This window comes from Rhinolophus ferrumequinum, chromosome 9, assembly GCF_004115265.2.
Source record: "Rhinolophus ferrumequinum isolate MPI-CBG mRhiFer1 chromosome 9, mRhiFer1_v1.p, whole genome shotgun sequence".
In the NCBI taxonomy this organism is placed as follows: domain Eukaryota; kingdom Metazoa; phylum Chordata; class Mammalia; order Chiroptera; family Rhinolophidae; genus Rhinolophus; species Rhinolophus ferrumequinum.
Window position 1 is genome coordinate 55,774,530 of NC_046292.1, and position 22,694 is coordinate 55,797,223.

The 22,694-nt window shown below is 38.1% G+C and overlaps 1 protein-coding gene across 2 annotated transcripts in view; it reads right to left on the minus strand.

Annotated features, from left to right (window-relative positions):
* SLC44A5 (solute carrier family 44 member 5) overlaps positions 1–22,694 on the minus strand; it is a 318,753-nt gene that overhangs the window by 71,600 nt on the left and 224,459 nt on the right. For both annotated transcript variants that reach the window (XM_033115958.1, XM_033115957.1), the window contains exon 3: positions 9,163–9,236. In XM_033115958.1, coding sequence (XP_032971849.1) covers positions 9,163–9,236 — 74 coding nt within the window. The remainder of the gene's footprint in view (positions 1–9,162; positions 9,237–22,694) is intronic.

Consider the following 22,694-nt stretch of genomic DNA (forward strand, 5'->3'; position numbering starts at 1 on the left):
ATTAGAAGATTGCTCACAATGACAGTGTGTTGACTCCTGAGGCACGGCTTAAACACGTGCTTATGGCTCATGGAAAGGTCCCATGATCAGTTGACTGGGAAGGAAAAAAAATTAAACCAGATTTATAGATGGCTAGGGAGAATCTGTTGATCAGGGCTAATTTTTCCAGTTATCTACTCCACCCCCTATCTATTCCCATTTATCTATCCCCCATTTATTTATTCATAGAGTCCAATTGTTTGGCCACATTATCATGGACTGGAAAAGAAAAATATTAGACAATCTATGGCAAGGAAGTCTGAGAAATAACTAAAAGGACTGACCTCAAAATGGACCCAGAATATAAAGGTATTTATGTCTCATGTGGCTGTTTAGTAAGGACCCTTCTATAGAGGTATCTTTTAATAATCAGATGAAAAGCACTTGTTCAATGACTCTGTGAAAAAGTAATCATGACAACAGGGATGAAGATTATGAATGGATTTTTGAATGGATTATGAATGGATACCATGGACTTTTACTCACAAAGGCTGACCTGGCTCCTAGCAATGCTTATGTGATACACTGTCAGCAGTGGATGGCCAACACTGAACCCAGTCACCCAAAGGTAGCCAGCCGTAAGGAACAGTAGAATACCATATGGAAGATCCAGCTAAAGCACTACTTATGAAGCAGTACCTTTCAAGGTGGGGTTGCTGTTTTCTAGAATACAGCAGGGTCGTGGCAGGAAACACATATTGTACTCATACAGGATAATTTAAGAAAGAAAGATCTCTAAAAGTATGAGTAGCGTTTCGGGAAACAAACAAGAGTTGGTGCAGAACCCGGAGGCTAGTAACAACAGAAAACCATTTTCACTTCTGGACCTGAAGGGGCAAGGGAGGAAGGGGTTACCTATATCTAGAGAAAGAAGCCAAATGGAAAGAACTGACTGACAGGACTTGGAGCCCTAGGTAGAGAGGTATAGCCAACCTGAGGTGATCCACCGCCAGAGAGTCAGAGGAATGAATTCCACAAACTCATAATTCTCCTAGCCCGCAATCTATTGTCGATACCCCTCACTGACCAAACCATATTGGAAGCCACAGGACAAGAGAGTCTGTTGATGTAATCCTTATAAATTATATGCCAGTTTCACAGGGGACAGAGCACAGTAAAGAGGGTAGAGAGAGATGGGGAAGGGGGAGGGGTAATGAAAAATACCCAGCCTGTATTCTGAACACGTGACCAGCCTATTCAAGAGTGGAACTTTAGATATATTCAGCAAGAAATTTCAGACTTTATTAAAAACAAACAAAAATAATTAGAGATATAAGGTTTTCAGATTCTCTTTTATCAGAATTTACTGCCACATGTGACAGCAAAAAAATAAAAAAGAGCTAAAAGATGTACATTCTAAATTTTGGAGTCTGAAATAGAAGGGGTCAGAGTAGGAGGCAAAAGATGCATACTTTTGAAACAAAGCATACTTTTGAAACAGACTTGTAAAAATAAATAGACAAAGAACTGAAAGAAAATGGAAAAAACAACTAAATAAGAAACTAAATTAGACTTTTCACAACATCTTTGTTTTCTTTATTAGCAAGACTGACTATGCTGATTACTTTAATACATTTTTTTCTAATTATTTTAAATAAAGATTAGTCTACCACTATTAACAACCTGTTCAAGGTTTTTATTTACATTATAAGGTAGCTTTTTTTTTAAAATGGGAAAGAAGTAGTTGAAAATAATGAGGACAGAATGTTCGTTTCTTCATTCATTCTACAAATATTTTTGAGTGCCTGCTATAAATCAGCATCATGCTAGACCCTGGGTATATAAAGGTCCTTGCTCTCCCAGAGCCTACAGTCTATCAAGGAAAATAGATTTTAATGAACTAATTGCACAAAAAAGGTGAAGTTACAATTCTGACAAGTACTACAAAAAAGCAATACATGGCACAAAGAGAGGGATTCATAGAGGCAAATGACCAAATGAGGGAGGTCGGGGATGATGACCCTGAAGAAGTAATGCAGGAACTGAGGCCTGAAAAATGAATGGAGGCACAAAGAGGCTCCCATCGGACGGACACAAGACAAAGGCTTTGTGAGGGGTGGGGGATGATGGGTACTGGGGATGGAAAGAAAACCAGGATGATGCATACGTAGGCTGGAGCATAGCTCCAGATACAGATGGAGAGGCAGTATCTTAGGTTATTTTCTACAATAAATTACAGGAAGATTGTTTTAGTATAACATTGTTATCAGTGAAAGCCATGCCATGCATAGCAGAGGCTCTGTTCAGGTAGGTCCTTCTCTTCCTATTCAAAATTTCCTTGAAAAACTCAAGGTCATTACACATTCAGTGTCACTCATCTTAGTGTTTATTTTCTTTCTTAATTGTAGCTCCAGAACTTGCTTTATATGAAGGAAGAGCTCTCATCATTCCTAAAATTGGATGTAGTTTATTATATCTGAAAATGCTACATGTAATATTCATCAGTAATATCTAATAATAAATACGTCTTTTTTGAAACATCCATGAAATCCTTTGAGATATTCCTTGTTAAAAAAAGCCCAAAGGAGATATGTCTGACATAATTTTATTTACTCTATAGTATAAGCACTAACTTTAGGAAAAACCAAACCTGTATTAGTAGGTGTGGATGATCATAAAAAATGTGCTCCTCTCTTTAGTGGTTACATAACAGAGGCTAATTTGGCAAATGATCACTGAATGTAAACAACGACACTGCAGCAAACTGACTGCATACTCTGTCACACAGGGCAAGACTGCAGCTATCAGACTGCTCATGATTTTTGCTTGCAAAAGAATACCTGCTTTTTACTTACTCCCCTAGTGTCATTTTCTGACACTCCTTGTTTTAAGCCTATCTCTGTGTGGAATTGGGGGTGAGGGGAGTGAAAGAAAGGAGACAAAAGCATTAGCGGAGTATCGCGGGGTTCTGCCCTGGCCCCTCGCAGTAACCTTCATTACTTAAAGAATCCCCATTCACCATCTCTTAATTTCAGCTGCTAACAAAATGCGGTAGAGCATGGTGGTTAAGAGCACAGGTTCTAGAGTTAAACTGCTGGGGTTATATTGGTGAATAGAACCAAAGATCGAGTTACACAGCAATGAATACCAATCTAGATTGATCATTGTCTCACTGTTTTAGAAATAACTTTAAAAGACCACTTTAAGTAAAGCTGGTGTGTGTGTGTGTGTGTGTGTGTGTGTGTGTGTGTGTGTGTGATAGAGAACAGAGAAGAGAGAAGAGAAATTATTTGTAAAACACTCCTATCTGAGTAATTCATAGCAGATAAGCAAAGATTGGTAAGAGATGGGAGGAAACTTTATTCCAGCAAATTTTCTTTTCACTCATATCGAGGAAATATATGTTCCGGAAGTACCAGGAGAAAGTATTATTATCTAGTATTATTTCTCATTTTCAAACATTTGCAAGGCCTGTTCTTGTGCTGCTCTAGGGTTGAGTCAGAAGTCGCAGCCATTAGAAAGCCCTCTGTCAAGGAGAAAATGTGATTAGACCAACTGCTTGCACTGACACTTAAAAATTAACTGCAAATCTGTTTGGGACAGCGAAGGCATTCCCTGAACACTTGCTGGTTGGGAATGTTGGCTTTCAAATCATTATTTTGTATCCCTTAAAGGTACATTTTAACTGTTTTAATATGTGAAGAACAGGCCTGCCAAATTGTGCTTATGGCTTTTTAACACAAGCAATTTACAAATGCAATGAAGCAGATAATAGGACACATGATACCGAATGTGAAAATCTGTGTTGATGACACTGCTGCCGTAGAAGCATTTTTGGAAGCAGCCCTGTATCCATCCAGTTGCCTGGATATGAAAAATACTGTTTATCATTTCACAGGTGGTCTCTTCCACCCAGTGGTAAGTTTAGGGTCACGTCCTTGAGCACAAATCAGTCTCTCTCATGCTAGCAATATTCCACTTGAAATCATATGCAATGCATGTATTCAGCAAAATACAGCAAACAGTAAAAATATCACTCAACACTAAAAAAAAAAAAATGTGTTCAAGTAACAATCAAAACTAAGTGCTTTTTTTGTAAAATGAAGACTTCCAAACTAAAAGGAAGTGTAGAGGCTCAGTTTAATTTGTAAGCAATTATGTTTGTCAAGAATGCAAAAGGACATTTAATACTGGTTCTCTACAAATATAATAAATTTTTCATGAAATTTACTAAAACAATTGAAAATATAATGGAACCCAAGTTCTTTAAATTTCTTACATTTTTATTGGAAGCCATGATTTTACTTTGCTAAAACAATGTTTCCAAGCTGTGATCTGATAGGTAGGCTCCTTTAGTTCCTAAGTAGACTAAGAGCATAGTGTGTGACTTCCTGTCATTGTCACTCTCCATCACCAGTTTCCCCTTACAATGAATATTAGGATCATAACACCAAGCTCACAAACTACAACAACAGGATGCCTGGTGGGACATAACTACATTTTTTAAAATTATATTTATATATTAGTAAGAGAAACTGTTCCCTGCTTCTCTGTAGAGACAGAATCAAAAAGCCATCTTGGAATTATTTTTGTTTGTCAGGTGACCTCTCAATTATGAAAATACAGCTTTTCCCTTTTTTAATATCCCTTGGGATAGGGAAAACCAAGTTGCTTTAAGAGAAGGAAGGGACAAGAACTCAAACTTTTCTCCCAGGGATTTCAATTTAGAATGGAAGAGATTGATCTTGAACTAGGTCTGTAGGCCAAAAAGACTACAAATACCCTCAAAGGAACTTGTCATGAAGGCAGAAACTGGGATGGTACCCTAGGCTTAATAGCAGGGCCTAAAAGTAGGGGCTTCATGTTGACAATAGTCTCACACTTTGGGGAGTAATGGCCATGTTCTGCCTCAAGACTTAAAAAGTTATGACTTAAAAAAATTATGTCAGAAACCACTACAGCAGCAGAAGGATCCAGATGAGCAACCAGCTAAGAAATGATGCCAAATGCCACCAACTAAAACGTCTGAGCTCCAGTAGAATATAGGTCTCTCTCTCCACCTAGAAACTGGAAATAAGACTGCCTCTTCTTTGGCATTTTGGAGCAGTTCAGGTCAGGGAAAAGAATGATACGCCGAGTTCCCTAAGCAATAAATGGAAAAGTAGACATGTGACTGTATTGTTACCCCAAGACCATGAACACAGGCATCAATAACAGAAATGAGGGGGTCAAGTGTGACCACGTCTGATTACTAATTTAACTATTTTCTTTATTCTCTACCTCATTCCATGACGGATTTAAGACTGAAATCTGTAAACCCCTTCCTTTCTATACTTGGTACTTTCAGTCCTACTATTTCCAGTTGCCCCATGATAGCCTTTCTTTAATTCTTCACACTGATCTATAAATTACAGGCACATCCAGGCCCTTTAGTGGTGTGCTTTGGCTTGGTTCATTTCTCTTTAGGAGAAGCAATCCTAAGCCTCACCAGACTCAAGGGGAAAGGATGCAGACCCCACCTCTCAATGGAAGGAATGGCAAAGAATTTACAGCCATGTGTTAAAACTACCATGGTCCAGCCTCTGACTACCAATTGTTTACATTCCATTTGCAAGCAAATATGCTTAAACTCTCCCAAGTTTCTCAGAAGTCTCATCTAGTTAAAGAATCAGGCTCAAGGTCTGGATTTCATCACTAAGTCAAGTCCAGGTGTAGTCGAGGCTCTTCCAGGTTGGCTCTCTTCTCAGGATAGCTGAATTCATTAGGTCCATTCCCTACTTCCCACATTATCGTTGCCAACAGTACTGCCGAATTGGTCACCACAATGTAAGTAACAAGGTAACAAGGTGTCCTTCCCCTCTGCTTCCAACGACATGTTCCTCGTTTTCCTTTAAGCTCACAGGACAGTCTCCTCAAAACCCTCTGGGCTTCTGAACAGCACCTCGTTTTCAAACCAATGCCTCTGTTTCAGGTTTTTGTTAAACTAAGGACTAAATTTTGTTCTGCTTATCCATCGTTGCCCCACGCCATCCCAAATCCACTGGCGTAACACAACATTTGATTTCAATCTGGACTTTGGAAGCCAGAAATTTAGGGAAGGCTCAGCTTGGCCCCCTGGGGGGGTCTCTCATGCAGTTCAATGTTGACAGGGGCTTCAATCATCTGAAAAGCCCATGGGGCTGACAGTAAACGTTATCTGTCCCTGGGAGCTCGGCCAAGCCTGTGGACCAAGACCCCTACATGTGGCTTCTCCACGTGGCTTGGGCTTCTCACAGCATGATGACAGAATTCTAAGCTTGTTTGCATTAATTTACTTTCTTGTTAACTTCCTATTGTCTCAACTCATAGGGATGATTATTCCTAAGGAAAATTAAAAAACAAAACCAAAAACAAACTTTGGACCCTAACTCCAAGTGCTTCCTGTGTAAATACAAAAGAAAAATAACTCACTCAACTGGAAATCCATTTGAAAAGAAAAAAAATTATTGAATGTTAAAATTGTGCTGTTATTGTACACATAATGTCAGCACAAGGATAGCAAGGAACATTTTGCATAATAAATATTCCTTTTTTTTTTTTTTTGCTAGTCAGCACAATAATTGAATAGCAACCATCAGTGAAGTAGGACAAAAGAGGGCTATTATCATAAATGTTAGTTTGATCTTTTGGGGAAATTTGATTACCTCCTACCCAGACTCACTTAACCCACTTGAACAGAGGTTCTACTTTTCATCAGTCAAATGTCAAGTTCCTTTGTTGCATCCTAGCTGGCCATATTTCACAGAAAGGGCAAAGAACAGTTTTTCCTCAGCAGAAATTGTGAGGAACAAAACTCTTTCATGGTAAAACTTTTATGAAAATAACGTGGATGAAAGATAAACTTAAGAAGGTCCTGATCTAACAAAATGGCTGAAGATGCCAAATTACTCATAACACATCAATGAAACTGACTTAGCCTCATCTTTTCCCAGGTGAAGGTATATGTTCCTCCATGTTTAAAAGTTCTTCATTCTCCTAGTAACTTCTGCTAATGATTTCCCTTCATCCTTCTTTCAGTCCAACATTGGACATAACAGAAAATTGAAACTGATCTCATAAGCAGCTAAGGCTATTTGCAGTTCAGGGGTGAGGAAAGTATTTTTGGTGTGCCACTCATTTTAATCAGTGTGGCCTCAGGATTAACTTGGGAGAATCACTGAACTAATCCAACATTGAACATAGTTTTGCACTGAGGAACATTTATCCTCTAATTTTCTTATGTGAATTAAGGCATTTACAAACAAATTCGGACATCTTAAAGAAAAAGGCAAATTTCTTATCTTGCTCCAGAGGAAATGATGGCATGCTCCCCCACCTAGTCCCTCTACTGTGTCGACAGGAAAGAGAGTAGGCCTGGCTTTCCCAGGTCCATTAAGGACAGAAAGACTTTCTCTATGGATTTCAACAGACTGGCTCTGAGATAGGGAGGAGAGACTTATCGATTATGCCAGAAGGCCTTCTAATAAAAAGATTCTGGGAACAGTATAAGATCCTTATGAAGTTCCTGTATACATTCAAAATTGTGGGTTGCCATAGAAACAATTTAATAAATTGTTAAAATTAAGAATGACTAGATTATACAATGGTAGCTAACTACTGTCTATACTATTATGTAGCGTTACTGGTGTCGCTGGATATTATTTCATTTACTTCTCACAATATCCCTGTAAAGTAGGTAGTGTTTCCATATTTACAGATGAGAAAACTGAGGTTAAGAAACTACTCCTAGTCTCCAAATAATATGAGGAAACCCTAGATCTGCTTGACTCTAAATCTCTCTTTTATACAACTTTAAATTCTATGGCAAAAAGTAAAAAGAAACAAAAATTACATAGACAAGAAAGATGTATCCCGAACTTGAAGAAGCTAAAATTCCATTAGTTGTATAATAAGAAAAATTCATTTTATTATAACATTCAATTTATAGATTGTGTATTGTACAACAATTACACTGATGTTTAGAAGTTAAAATACTTTAAAGAAATATCAAACAAATCTTCTAAAAGCTTGAGTATATTAGTTTTGTAATTTATGTTCCTTTAGTCTTCTTTTCCTCCTTATCTTTCTGCCTTACTTTTACAAATTCTCCAGTTCTGAGTAGTTTTTGCCTGATATGACTGAGACGATCTTTTGGAAATTATTTTCAATTGCTGTTTACAAGGAATTTCTCTTATTGGTAGATAAAACTGAAAAGCAGGGAAGCGTATTTTCCATTGTTCCTCAGGTAGGCAGAGCCTTCTTTCTGCTAAACATTCTATCCACATTAAGTCCAGGCATTAGTTATTGGTACTGGAAGCTATTATCTAACTTCTATAGCTCCTACCCTGATGATGATAAAGTTTCCTAGGTCAACATCTAAAGGACAGGACTTATGTCTGTGGGGGGAAATGGGATAAATTCACATCAATTGCAAAATCTTTTTACAGAAAATATCCACACCAGTTCCTTTGGTAGCTTTTTAAAAATCCAAATTAAAAAAATCTGTATATTTTTCTTTATTTTTACTTTCACAGAAAAATCTTTAACTTAACAATAAACAATAGGCTATCTCTTTCTGATAGGCAAAGATAATAGGGTTTCTTATATAGTGAAATTCTTAATAATTAGTCCTTTTTAATTTTCTTATAAAAAGAAAAATTTACATATTAACTAAATTGATCTAAGCCCTAGTTCTTATTTTTTTTGTTTCAGGTGCACAAAACAATCTAATAGACATTTATCCTTTACATCCCTCACACAGTGATAACCCCCTCCTCCCATCTACTACCCCTCTGACATAGCACACAGCCATTGCATTAAGCCCTAGTTCTTATTAGTAAATAGTAACATGAACATAATTTGCTGCTTAATAGGATTTCAAAAGTAAAAATGATTAAAAAGAAATCATAAGTTTTTTTTCTTCCTTCTTTATGATTGTATTTATTTAAGTAATTTGGGCTTGGCCTTGGAATAAACTACTTTGTGTTTATTTTTCATTGTATCTGCTACCCAGTGAGTCCTGGTGAGCCACATTCCCTCCAGAAAAAGACAAGAATCCATAAGAAGAAGATTTGGGCAAGAAAATGATTAATGTTAACAATGTGACATTGACTTAGTTATTCCATTAGCAAATGTTAAAAATCTTCTATACCTGTATTTACTCACCTATAAGTCCTAAAATAATGTAGCCAATAATGAACAGTATGAAGATTATGAAGCACAGAACGTCTGTACAACTCCTAAAGACAAAAAAGAATAAAGAATTAAAAGGGGATCCAAAATGACTTCTTGTTTACTGCACAAAATAGAATGGTGATATGACAGTTTCTATCTAACAATTCTGAAAGGTACATCGCATGCATTTCTGTAATCAAAGACTTCAGCAGCAATGAAGTGGTCATAATTCCATGACAGAAGAAGTTCCCCCAGGATCTGAAGCATTTATTCTTCCTTGGTTTTTCATTTGTAAAATGCTTTTAGGGGCTAGAGTATGCCAACAGCGAGTAACAACTATTATTATTATTTTTAAAGATTTTATTGGGGAAGGGGAACAGGACTTTATTGGGGAACAGTGTGTACTTCCAGGCCTTTTTTCCAAAGTCAAGTTGTTGTCCTTTCAATCTTAGTTGTGGAGGGTGCCGTTCAGCTTCAAGTTGTTGTCCTTTCAGTATCAGTTGTGGAGGGCGCAGCTCAGCTCCAGGTCCAGTTGCCGTTTCTAGTTGCAGGGGGCACAGCACACCATCCCTTGCGGGAGTCGAACCAGCAATCTTGTGGCTGAGAGGATGCACTCCAACCAACTGAGCCATCTGGGAGCTCAACGGCAGCTCAGCTCAAGGTGCCGTGTTCAATCTTAGTTGCAGGGGGTGGAGCCCACCATCCCTTGAGGGAGTCAAGGAATCGAACTGGCAACCTTGTGGTTGAGAGCCCACTGGCCCATGTGGGAATCGAACCGGCAGCCTTCGGAGTTAGGAGCATGGAGCTCTAACCACCTGAGCCACCGGGCTGGCCCCTGGAGTAATGATTGTTAAATAAAGGACTCATCATAAACTTTCTATGGGGAGTAGAGTTGCAACTATTCTAATGATTCAAAACTTAATTTTCCCAGCTATCCTGTAAGCTAAATGTCATCAAATTAGGTTTCGAGAAAATTTGGCTCAGAGACTCAGTGATTTGCTACTGTGCACAAGTCAAGCCAGAATCCAGCAGGGATACTCAAGTTTTGCAACTAAAGTATTTCCTTTTCCCAGTATTATAGCTTTTTCAGTGTATAAGTGATCTGGAAGATCAAAGCTAATTCTTGAAAGTGAGAAACAATACAATCATTTTCTATTTGAAACTTAATGAAGAATCTATTAGTAAGAAAAAAAATCAACCTATTTGACAGGATTAAAATTTGCACATGAGAAATATCTAGCCACTATGCTGTACACATGAAAGTAATATAAAATAATATTGCATGTCAACTGTTATGGAAAAAATAAAGAATTCAAGAAGAAACAAAAATGGCGCAGGAGAATTTTCATAGCAAAAACTTCTTGCTCTGGAGGGCAAATGGATATGTTCTAATTGTTTAGCACAGGCAGATTGAAGTTACGCACTACGTTTAGTGCTGGTAGTTGTAATAATAATGAATAAAAATTGCACAGTAGCAGACAGAGTATGAAGCCCCGTCATACCTTTACTGCTCTCACTGTGAGTTTTCTAAGAATACCTTTAGATGGTTAGCGGTAGTAAAGTTAGTTGACTTACGGTCCAAAAGAGAAAGTTAACAAAAGCAGGAAAACATCTACATCTCTAGGGCCAAATCTTTTGCATTTAACAGTTATGTTAATATGATTACAATTTTTTTCTGTAAAGATTCAAATTAGTCATGTCTAACACTCCACGCACATCCCTATTACTCTACCTCACAATAGGAAACAAATCTTTCATAGAGAAAGCTAATCATGAAAGTTAATCCTGACCAGACACAAACTATCATTTGTTTAAATCCAATTTCAAGCAGAAATTTTAAAATTTATTTCGATATAATAATAATAATAATAATAACAATAATAATAATAATGAAAGGAGAAACAGAGCTCTAGTATTCTTTGGTTAACAGCTATTGAACACAAAAACCTACTTGAGGATGGGAAAAGTTTCTGGTTCACGTGCGTTCTAACATCCTACTCAAGACTAGGTTCTCATTCTGTCAGAGAGCTGTTAAATAACGTGATACTTAATTAGAAATGTCTGCAGGTGAGGAACTAAAGGAGGGAAAACTAACACACTGGTGTGCTTTAATTAGAAATCTTGATGTTATTCAAGTCCTTATGTGTAATCATAACTATCAAAAAGAGAGAGAGGGATGTGATCAAAAGCACTAGCGAGGTTACATATAAGTATTATGTTTATATCTATATATTTACATTATATATAATCTATACTGTAATGCCTATTTATAATGACCTAATGTTACATAGTATTCTAATGTTATATGTTTACAATGTTATGTATTAAGCACAAGGAGAGGTAAACCTACTAGTAAGATAATGAAAGAAACTTACCAATTTTCAAAAGACAGAGCCCCAGAAAAAAACAGCAGAACACGAGAGGAAATTTTTAAAAGGTAAAACCCATACTCCCTGGCTACCAGCACTGATGAGTGGGTGTCAGTTGGCGTTTTGGTTCCTTATGTAGTGTTGTGCTACCATTTCTCTTTCTTTTTGGTGCCAAGGACACCCTAGGGCACCAGGGACTACTGGGGGCCCATTATTGCCCCCAGTAGTCTCCAACCCTGAGGATCGTATCTCTCAGTAATTCATACCGTGAGGTGTTTGAGATTATTCTGGGACCAGAGAGGATAATATATTCAAGTCTGTTTTGCTTTTCTGGTACACTGAGTTAGAGAAATAGCATACCATAATCCATGGCCAGACTGGTTCATTTTATCTTATTTAAACACAGAAGAATGTTGAACAAAGTGAAAATGATAAATGGAAAATTCAAGAGTCTCAAAAAGCAGAAAAGTGTTTCTACATAAAACATTTTTTATTTCTGAATTTGTTCCTGTAGTAATTTGATTGCCTTTGTGATTTTATAAATTTCTTTTTAAAAACAGGTGTGTGTGTGTGTGTGTGTGTGTGTGTGTGTGTGTGTGTACTTTCAGGTAATTGCAATTACCTGCCTGTCATTTTCTCCATTAATTCATCTGTTTCTCTCCTTTTCCTCAGACATATTCCCTTCAGAAAGCAAAAAATGCTGCTGGGAAAAGTGAATTTGAACAAAACATAAAATATAGTGTGGGCACCACTTTGTGAGTCAGGAACATAGCAGAAGCTTCACTCAAGTTTTTAGAAGTTGTAGCACCTCATCATTCATCGTTCCTTTCTTTTGATTACGGAGCATCTGTCACAATCCTAAGTGTTCCGTAAGAAATGAGTTATTTTTTAAAACCAAGGATTAAATTTGGATAATGTAAGACTCCCAAGACAGCTATTGAGCTAACTGAGTGATACTAGCTCCTGGTTGAAAATCATTCTGATCATATGCTAGCTTGAGGCCTGTCATTGCTGTAGCTTTTCCTCATGTAGATTCATTTTTACTTTCATAACAAGCACTAAGAGCCATTGTACCAAGCTAAAAATGGGTTCTTTCCCATGGGTCCCAGAAAGAAGACAGAAACAATAGTTACAGAGAAATATGCCCCCAACCCTCTCCTTCTCCCTTCCTCCAAATCAAAGTCTAACTTTTTCAAAATAAGCTGCAGACACTCACATTTATTATTCCTTGTGGGATAACCATATGTCCCAAAACTATTCAAAACTGTATTCAGGTTGAGGTGCCTTGGCATAAAAATATTTTCAAAAATTAAACTGTAAAAGTACCATTACTACTTTATATCTATTTTTTCAAATTACAGTAAGAATAGTATCCCAAATTTTACATATATGCATTTGCAGATTTCCCTTTCCCTGCTATCTCTAACCCACAAATATAGAAAGCCTATAGTCACCTGGCCTTAAAATCTTAGGAGCTTCCTTTGACTCTCCCTTTTTCTTAGCTTATCTTTTATGTTCAATTGACAAGTTCTCTTAACTCCTTCTCTGATGTGTCTTTCATCCATCCTTCCTTTCTATTCCTGCTGCTGGGATTCATTCCAGACTCTCTTATCCTCTCTTCAAACTATTGCCATGGTCCTTTAGTTGGGCTCCTGCATGTACTCTCTGCCTGATTCCATTCATTCTGCACATAACTGTTATCACTGACATATAATGACATCCCTTTATTGTTTAAAAATTGCAGTGCCTCTCCACCGCCTATTTAAAAATTTCCAAATGTCTTAGCTTTATGCTTAAGGACCTGCAACTCCAATCCTAGTTCAAGTTTCAGCCTATCTTTCTAGCTTTATCTCCCTCTATTCCTGTCTACGTATTTCAACCAGCTGGGACTTTTTTATTCATTGAATACACCATGAACTCTCCCTCGACTGCACTGAGGGCTCATGGCCCTTTTAGACTCTTCCTTGTGGGATAACCGTATGTCCCAATTTCTATGGAACAGCCAGAGTTTATAACTACGTCCTGGAGTAACCATCAACAGAGAGCCCTTTTAATCTCAAAGGTGCCCCAGTGTGGAGCTCCCCACCATCTGCTAAAATCCCATCCTTCATGTGGTAGGATTCCCTTCTTTTGTAGGGCTGAATAATATTCCATTGTATGCATATGCCACATCTTTTTAAAATCATTTGTCAATGGACACTTAGGCTGTTTCCATCTCCTGGCTAGTGTGAATGCTGCTGCAATGGACATAGGAGTGCAAATATCTATCTGAGATCCTGATTTCATTTCTTTTGGATGTAACGTGAATGAACCCAGAAGACATTATGCTGAGGTTAACAAGCCAATCACAGAAGGACAAATACTGCACGATTCCACCTACATGAGATACCAAAAAAGGTCAAGCTCATAGAAACAGAAAGTGGACCGGTCGATGCCAATGGCCAGGGGAGGAGCAAATGGGGAGCTGCTGTTCAACGGGTGTAAGTTTCAGTTACACTAGATGAGAAAGCTCTAGGGACCTGCAGTACACCACTGCACCTAGAGCTAACGATACCACATTGAACGCTTAAAATTTTGTTCAGAGTGTAGGTCTCATGTTAGGTGTTCTTACTATACACACACACACAAAAGAAAAACATGATAATCTGTTCAGGATCATGTTATTTGAATTTAAAAATTTGCTATGAATACGCTTAATGGGAGTATCAAATGAGTGGTTATAAGTGTAAGAAAATAAAAGTTAAAAAGGAAAAGAAATTTAAAATTCCATTCTTCAAATCAAAATGGCACCTCCTGCACGAAGTTTCCAGTTAGCAGAGACCCCTTTCATCTCTGTAGACTTTCAGAAATGTTGTTAGTACATCTTTCCAGCAACTATCTTCCATCTATCATATCATAGGGTGGCAAACTAAAGCCCCTGGGCCAAATCTGGCCTGCTGCCTGTTTTTGTACAGCTTGAGAGCTAAACATGATTTACACATTTTCAAACGGTTTTTGAGAAACAAAATAACACTTTATGACATTGGAATTAAACAAACTTCAAATTTCATGTCCACAAATATACATCTTTTGGAAAATAGCCATATTCATTCATGCATATTTGTGTATGGCTTCTTTTGTGCTGCAACAGCTGAGTTGAGTAGCTGCAGTAGAAACTATCTGGCCCTGGAAAGCCTAAAATATTTACTACCAGCACCTTTATAGTAAAACTGTACTGACCTCTGACCTAGAAGTTGAAGTCCTCTATGGCAGCATTTAGCACAGAGCCTTACATGCTTCAGCAATCTATGTGCCATGAGTGACTAGTAAGCTGCATCTCTAACTGATAAGCTAAGGCATCATAAACATACTCTGGGGAAATTCAAAGTGTTATGTTTCAAATTTCAGATTTGGGGAGAAGGGGAGGGGCCCTATATGATGAATATACTCAAGGGGTTCAATTGTTTAGTCAAGCTTAAGCCACCTGGACATTATTATCTCCAGGAAAATCACCAAAATAAATAAATACATACATACATAATACACACACACACACACACATACATACACGCACACATACATACATGCACACACACACACACATACATACACAAACACACATACATACATACACCCGTTAGATTAAATTCAGAGGCAATAAGAGAGTTTTGCCTGTTAAGTGCATATTTCAGGTCCACATTAGTTTTTCTCCCACAACTGTCATTTTGTTTCCTTTTTCAGGGACAACTTTTTACCTTCATTCAGAAATCGATTCATTTACTGATTTTCTTTCTTTGTGGCAGATGAAATTCCAATGATATCAACCATCCTGAAAGGTCATTAATATCAAGTATTAGAGCAAGAATGGAAGTCCTAAAAGTCATTATTCTCTGACAGGTCATCCATTCGTGCCTAATGAGTCAGTTTAGGGACTGTCCACTGCTAGTAATTCCAGCCGAATTATCACCTGTCATTCGAAAATTCTTTGTGTCACCTGAGTCCACCTGTCTGCAATATGGCTGCATTTATAACTCACAGTCTAGAAGCATTGCTCCTCTGTGGTTCTGCTGGCACCACATGCTGCCATTTAGTCATCTGTTTTCTCTCTCACAGAAAGTCTGTTCCAGGAAAGAAATGGAATGCCTGCTTCAATCCCCAGAAGCTTTATCAGAGGGCAGTGCACTTTGGGGCCATCCTCCAAGCTTCACCAAGATACACTTAGAAAACTACAGAGTGTGGCTTCAATCTGAGCTGATGCTAGTTAGGTAGCAGACTCAAAATGTTTTGGACTATTTGAGGGAAAGTTTTATGTAAGTTAGAAATACTGTAGCGCTCCTCCTTTGCTCTTCACTATTGGTGAAGTTGAGAGAGGAGCATTCTCTATGAGTGTATGTTTGAAGGGGTTAATTGTATCTTTCTCACTTGTTTCCAGTTTCTCTTCTCCTTCTCAGACACATTGTCTACAAGTTCTCTATTGTTCTGAAACCACAGCTTTAGATTATGCCATGTACCTTTTCTGATGTGTGAAAGCTGAGGTTTTAGAAATAAGAAAGTTACACTGGCCATTTTTACCAATTTAATAAGAGGTTAAAGATTATCATGGGAGCAGGGGAAAAAGGAAGGGAGCAGAGAGGAGACGCCGCTGGCATCTGTAGCTGCAGAGACGCAGGGGATCCCAGGACTGAACAAAGAACACAATAGCCAGGAGGTGGGCTCTTTCCCTGTGTCCCACAGCTGATCTCTCCTGCCGAGGGGGCAGCATATCCAGCATTTGAGGCAATAACCTCAGTGAGACCTCCAGTTGGGCCCTAGGCTGGACAAAGGACACAAACACCATACCTGGGCAACCCCCTTCCAATCCTACCCCCACTCTTCCAGAGACTTAAATTGGCCCCTGAACTGAGAAGTAGTGTCAGATTACAGAGGAGCCATAGTGCTCAGGTTCTGGGAAGACCGGTGCGCAGCTCTGACACAGGGAAGAGGCTGGGAAGAGTGTGATTTTTGCTGGGCTAGGAGAGAAGAGACTCCTCCACCCCTAGCCACCACTTTTTCTGGACTGCTGGAAGAGTATGACATGGCAGGGCTGGGAGAAAGAAGACCCCTCCATCCCCAGCCCCCACCCTTTCTGGCCTGCCTAGGGCAGGGCAATTACAACTGCGGAGGCACTCCCAGGGATCAGCAGTAAGCTGCAGATGCAGCTCTGGGCTTTCAGCAGCTCAGAAATCTCTCGCCCGCCACACACACACACACACACACACACACACACACACACACGGAAGAAGTGCCCTAAGACTCAGGAGAACTGGACAAAGGGCTGGTGGTGCTACTCTCAGTGTGCATATGTGCAGGCAAGAGCAGAAACTGCACTGACTTTGTAGAAACTACCAACCAGACCCCTCATACCCATGCATCTAAATCTGCAGTTCCAATGTCACTCTGGACACCAGGTGACTGGCTCTGCCTGCAAAATATGCAGAGGAGTCTTTGGTATAGCAGAGGACAACCTGGAGATTACTTGGGGGGCTTAAGCCAAGACTGGTGCTGCTTTTTGTTTTGTTTTGTTTTGTCTTTATATCTTTGGTATCTTTGCCTGTGTTGAGTGGGGGTTGTCAGTTGTTTTTACATGTGAAGGTATTTGATTTTTTTCTTTGTTGTTGTTGTTGTTGTGCTTGGTGATTTGCTTTGTTCTGAAATTGCCCTACCAGGCCCCAGCTTAAGAGGCACAATATGCAACATACCCAGAGGCCAATTCCAGACCAAACCAGAGTACTACTGAGTTTGACCTACAAGTGACACACCCAGAGGGAATTCTCTACAGGCACAAGAGCCCACAGAGGCCAAACCACATTTAAGTGGTCAACCCTCATGCAGCAGAACACCCTGCGGTGGGCAGAGCAAAGTCTCACAACTAGTCAGCCTAGGAGTTAACCCCACCTACTCACAAGCGAAAAACAATTAAAGATCTTCTTTAACAGGACAATATACACAACACAAGAGTCACCTTTGGAGCACATGCAGAGAAGAAAGAAGTAGTGCAAGTCAAATATAAAGGACACATACTACATAAGATAACCCAGCAAGAACTAAGAACTCTAGGGGATCTACCTAATACATCGAAGCAAACACAGAGAGTCAACAAGAATGGGGAAACAAAGAAACATGTCCCAAATAAAAGAACAGAAGAAACCTCCAGAAATGGAACCAAATGAAACAGAGGTAACCAACCTTTCAGAGACAGAGTTCAGAACACTGATGATAAGAACATTCAAGGAGCTTAGAGACGACATAAAGAAGGACAGAGAAATCATGATGAACAACCAGTTAGAACTAAAGAACACAATTACTGAAATAAAGAACTCACTTGAAGGAATTACCAGCAGGTTAGATGAAGCAGAGGATCAAATCAACGACTTAGAAGACAAGATAGCAGAGATCACCCAAACAGAACAACAAAAAGAAAAAAGAATAAAAAACAATGAAGATGGTTTAAGAGACCTCTGGGATAACATCAAGTGCAACAACATGCGCATCATAGGAATACCAGAAGGTGAAGAGAGGAAGCAAGGGATTGAGAACATATCTGAGGTAATAATGTCTGAAAACTTCCCTATCCTGATGAAGGAAACCAACATACAAGCCCAGGAAGTGCAGAGAGTTCCAACCAGGATAAACCCAAACAGGCCCACACCAAGACACATTATAGTTAAAATGGCAAAGCTTAAAGACAAAGAGAGAATCCTAAAAGCAGCAAGAGAAAGACAGAGGGTTACATATAAGGGAACTCCCATAAGACCATCAAATGATTTTTCTACAGAAACATTGAAGGCCAGGAAGGAGTGGCAGGAGATACTCAAAGTGATAGAAAACAAAGGCCTACAACCTAGATTGCTTTATCCAGCAAGGCTATCATTTAACGTTGTTGGAGAGATAAAGAGCGTCCCAGAAAAGAATAAACTAAAGGAATTTATTACCACCAAGCCAGCATTACAATAAATACTAAAAGGACTCCTGTAAATAGAAGAAAGATGAAAACAATCTAACTACAAATTTAAAAATGGCAATAACTATGTACCTATCAATAATCATTTTAAATGTAAATGGATTAAATGCTCCAATCAAGAGACATAGGGTGGCTGAGTGGATAAGAAAGCAAGACCCTTGTATATGCTGTATACAAGAGACTCACCTCAGATCAAAAGACACACATAGGCTGAAAGTGAAGGGTTGGAGTAAGATATTTCATGCAAATGGAAATGAGAAAAAAGCTGGAGTTGCAATACTTATATCTGACAAAATAGACTTTAAAATGAAGAACATATTAAAAGACAAAGATGGGCACCATATAATAATAAAGGGATCGATTCGACAAGAGGACATAACCCTAGTAAACATCTATGCACCCAACATAGGAGCACCTAAATATACAAAACAGATTTTGACTGACATAAAGACAGAGATCAACAGTAACACTATAATAGTAGGGGACTTCAACACACCTCTGACAACAAGGGACAGGTCTTCCAGACAGAAAAGCAATATGGAAACAACAGCCTTAAATGACACATTGGACCACTTGGATTTAATCGATATTTTCAGAGCATTTCACCCCAAAGCTGCAGAATACATGTTCTTCTCAAGCACACATGGAACATTTTCCAAGATAGACCATATGTTAGGCCACAGAGCAAGTCTTGATAAATTTAAGAAAATTGAAATCATACCAATCGTCTTCTCTGACCATAGTGCTATGAAATTAGAAATGAACTACAGGAAAAAAACTGGAAGACACCCCAATTCATGGAGGCTGAATAACATGTTACTAAATAATGAATGGGTCAACCAGAGATCAAGGAAGAAATCAAAAAATATCTCGAGACAAATGAAAATGAAAACATGACGACCCAAAATCAATGGGATGCCGCTAAAGCAGTCCTAAAAGGGAAATTTATGGCATTGCAGGCCTACCTAAAGAAACAAGAAACATCACTAATCAACATTTATCTTCACACTTAAGGGATCTGGAAAATGAACAGCAAAATAAGCCCAAAGGGAGTACAAGGAAGGAGATAATAAAGATCAGAGCAGAAATAAATGAAATAGAAACCAGAAAAACAATACAAAAGATCAGTGAATCCAAGAGTTGGTTCTTAGAGAAGATAAACAAAATTGACAAATCTCTAGCCAGACTCATTAAAAAAAAGAGAGAGAGGACCCAAATTAATAAAATCAGAAATGAAAGAGACACCACAGAAATACAAAAAATTTTAAGAAATTACTATGAGCAACTATATGCCAACAAATTTGACAATCTGGAAGAAATGGACAAATTTCTAGAGGTGTACAACCTTCCAAGGCTAACTCAAGAAGAAACAGAAAACCTGAATAGTCTGATTACCACCAGGAAAACTGAATCAGTAATCAACAATCTCTCAACAAACAAAAGCCCTGGGCCAGATGGCTTTACAGGTGAATTTTACAAAACGTTCAAAAAAGAATTATCACCTATTTTCCTCAAGTTCTTCCAAAAAATCCAGAAGGAGGGAAGACTCCCAAACACTTTTTATGAAGCCACTATCACCCTGATCCCAAAATCAGACAAAGAGACCACAAAAAAAGAAAACTACAGGCTGATATCTCTAATGAATATAGATGCAAAAATCCTCAACAAAATATTAGCAAACAGAATTCAGCAATACATTAAAAAGATCATACACCATGATCAAGTGGGATTCATCCCTGATATGCAAGGGTGGTTCAACATCCGCAAATCAATTAATGTGATACACCACATTAACAAAATGAAAAATAAAAATCACATGATCATATCAATAGATGCAGAAAAAGCATTTGATAAAATCCAGCAGCCATTTATGATAAAAACCCTTAAGACAGTGAGAATAGAGGGATCATATCTCAACATAATAAAGGCCATATATGATAAACCCACAGCTAACATCATACTCAATGGGGAAAAGCTAAAACCATTCCCCTTAAGATCAGGAACAAGGCAAGGTTGCCCACTTTCTCCACTTCTATTCAACATAGTGCTGGAAGTTCTAGCCACAGCAATCAGACAAGAAAAAGAAATAAAAGGCATCCAAATTGGTAAAGAGGAAGTAAAATTGTCATTATATGCAGATGACATGATACTATATATAGAGAACCCTAAAGACTCCAACTAGAAACTATTAGAGCTGATAGATGAATTTAGTAAAGTAGCAGGATATAAAATTAATATTCAGAAATCAGTTGCATTTGTGTATATCAATAATAAAACATCAGAAGGAGAAATTAAAAAAACAATCCCATTTACAAATGCTCCAAAGACTATAAAATACCTGGGAATAAATTTAACCAAAGAAGTAAAAGATCTGTACTCAGAAAATTATAAGACACTGAAGAAAGAAATGAAAGAAGATACAAATATTGGAAACACATACCATGTTCATGGATAGGAAGAATTAATATAGTTAAAATGTGCATACTGCCTAAGGCAATACACATATTCAACGCAATTCCTATCAAACTACCAATGGCGTTTTTCACAGAAATAGAACATATAATCCTAAAATTTATATGGGACCATAAAAGACCCCGAATAGCAAAGGCAATCTTGAGAAATAAGAACAAAGTGGGAGGTATAACAATACCTGACTTCAAATTATACTACAAGGCTACAGTAATCAAAACAGCATGGTACTGGCATAAAAACAGATACATAGATCAATGGAACAGAATAGAGAGTCCAGAAATAAATCCACGCCTATATGGCCATTTAATCTACGACAATGGAAGCAAGAATGTACGATGGAGTAAAGACAGTCTATTCAATAAATGGTGCTGGGAAACCTGGACAGACACATGCAAAAAAATGAAGCTGGACCACCTCCTTACACCATATACAAAAATAAATTCAAAATGGCTTAAAGACTTAAATGTAAGATCTGAAACCATAAAATACCTAGAAGAAAATATAGGAAGAAACTTCTCAGACATTACCCGGAGTAAGATTTTTACTGATATATACCCTCGCTCGAGGGAAGTAAGAGAAAAAATAAACATGTGGGATTATATCAAACTAAAAAGTTTTTTCAGAGCAAAGGAAACCATCAATAAAACAAAAAGGGATCCTACTGAATAGGAAAAGATATTTGCCAATGATATATCTGATAAGGGGTTAATATCACAAATTTATAAAAAACTCACTCAACTCAACTCAAAAAAAAACAAACAACCCAATTAAAAAATGGGCAGAGGACATGAAGAGACATTTTTCTAAAAAGGACATACAGATGGCAAACAGACATATGAAGAAATGCTCAACCTCACTAACCATCAGAGAAATGCAAATAAAAACCACAATGAGATACCACCTCACCCCAGTCAAAATGGCTATCATCAATAAATCAACAAACAACAAGTGCTGGCACGGATGTGGAGAAAAGGGAACGCTTGTGCACTGTTGGTGGGATTGCAGATTGGTGCAGTCACTATGGAAAACAGTATGGAGGTATCTCAAAAATCTGAAAATGGAACTACCTTATGATCCAGTAATTCCACTCCTAGGTATCTATCCAGAGAAATCCAAAACTCTAATTCAAAAATCTTTATGCACTCCTATGTTTATTGCAGCACTATACACAATAGCCAAGTCATGGAAACAACCGAAATGCCCATCGGTAGATGACTGGATTAAGAAACTGTGGTACATTTATACAATGGAGTATTACGCAGCCATAAAGAAGAAAGAAATCTTAACATTTGCAACAACATGGATGGACTTAGAGAACATTATGTTAAGTGAAATAAGTCAGACAGAGAAAGACAAATACCATATGATCTCACTTATATGTGGAATCTAAAGAAAAGAATAAGCGAATGAACTAATCAGAAACAGTTTTGGAGACATAGAGGAAAATCTGAGGGTTGCTAGATGGGCGGGGAGTGTGGATAAGGGGGAAGGTGAGGGGATTAGAAAACAGTCGGTAACCACAAGATGGCCACGGAGTTTAGAAAATTAATTTGGGGAATGTAATCAATAATGTGGTAAAGATTTTGTACGGTATCCGATGAACACTTGTCCCATTTGGGAGACCACCTCAGGGATGATGTAGATGCCTGATCACTGCACTGTACACCTGAAGCTGAACAATAACGAATGCCAACTATAATTTT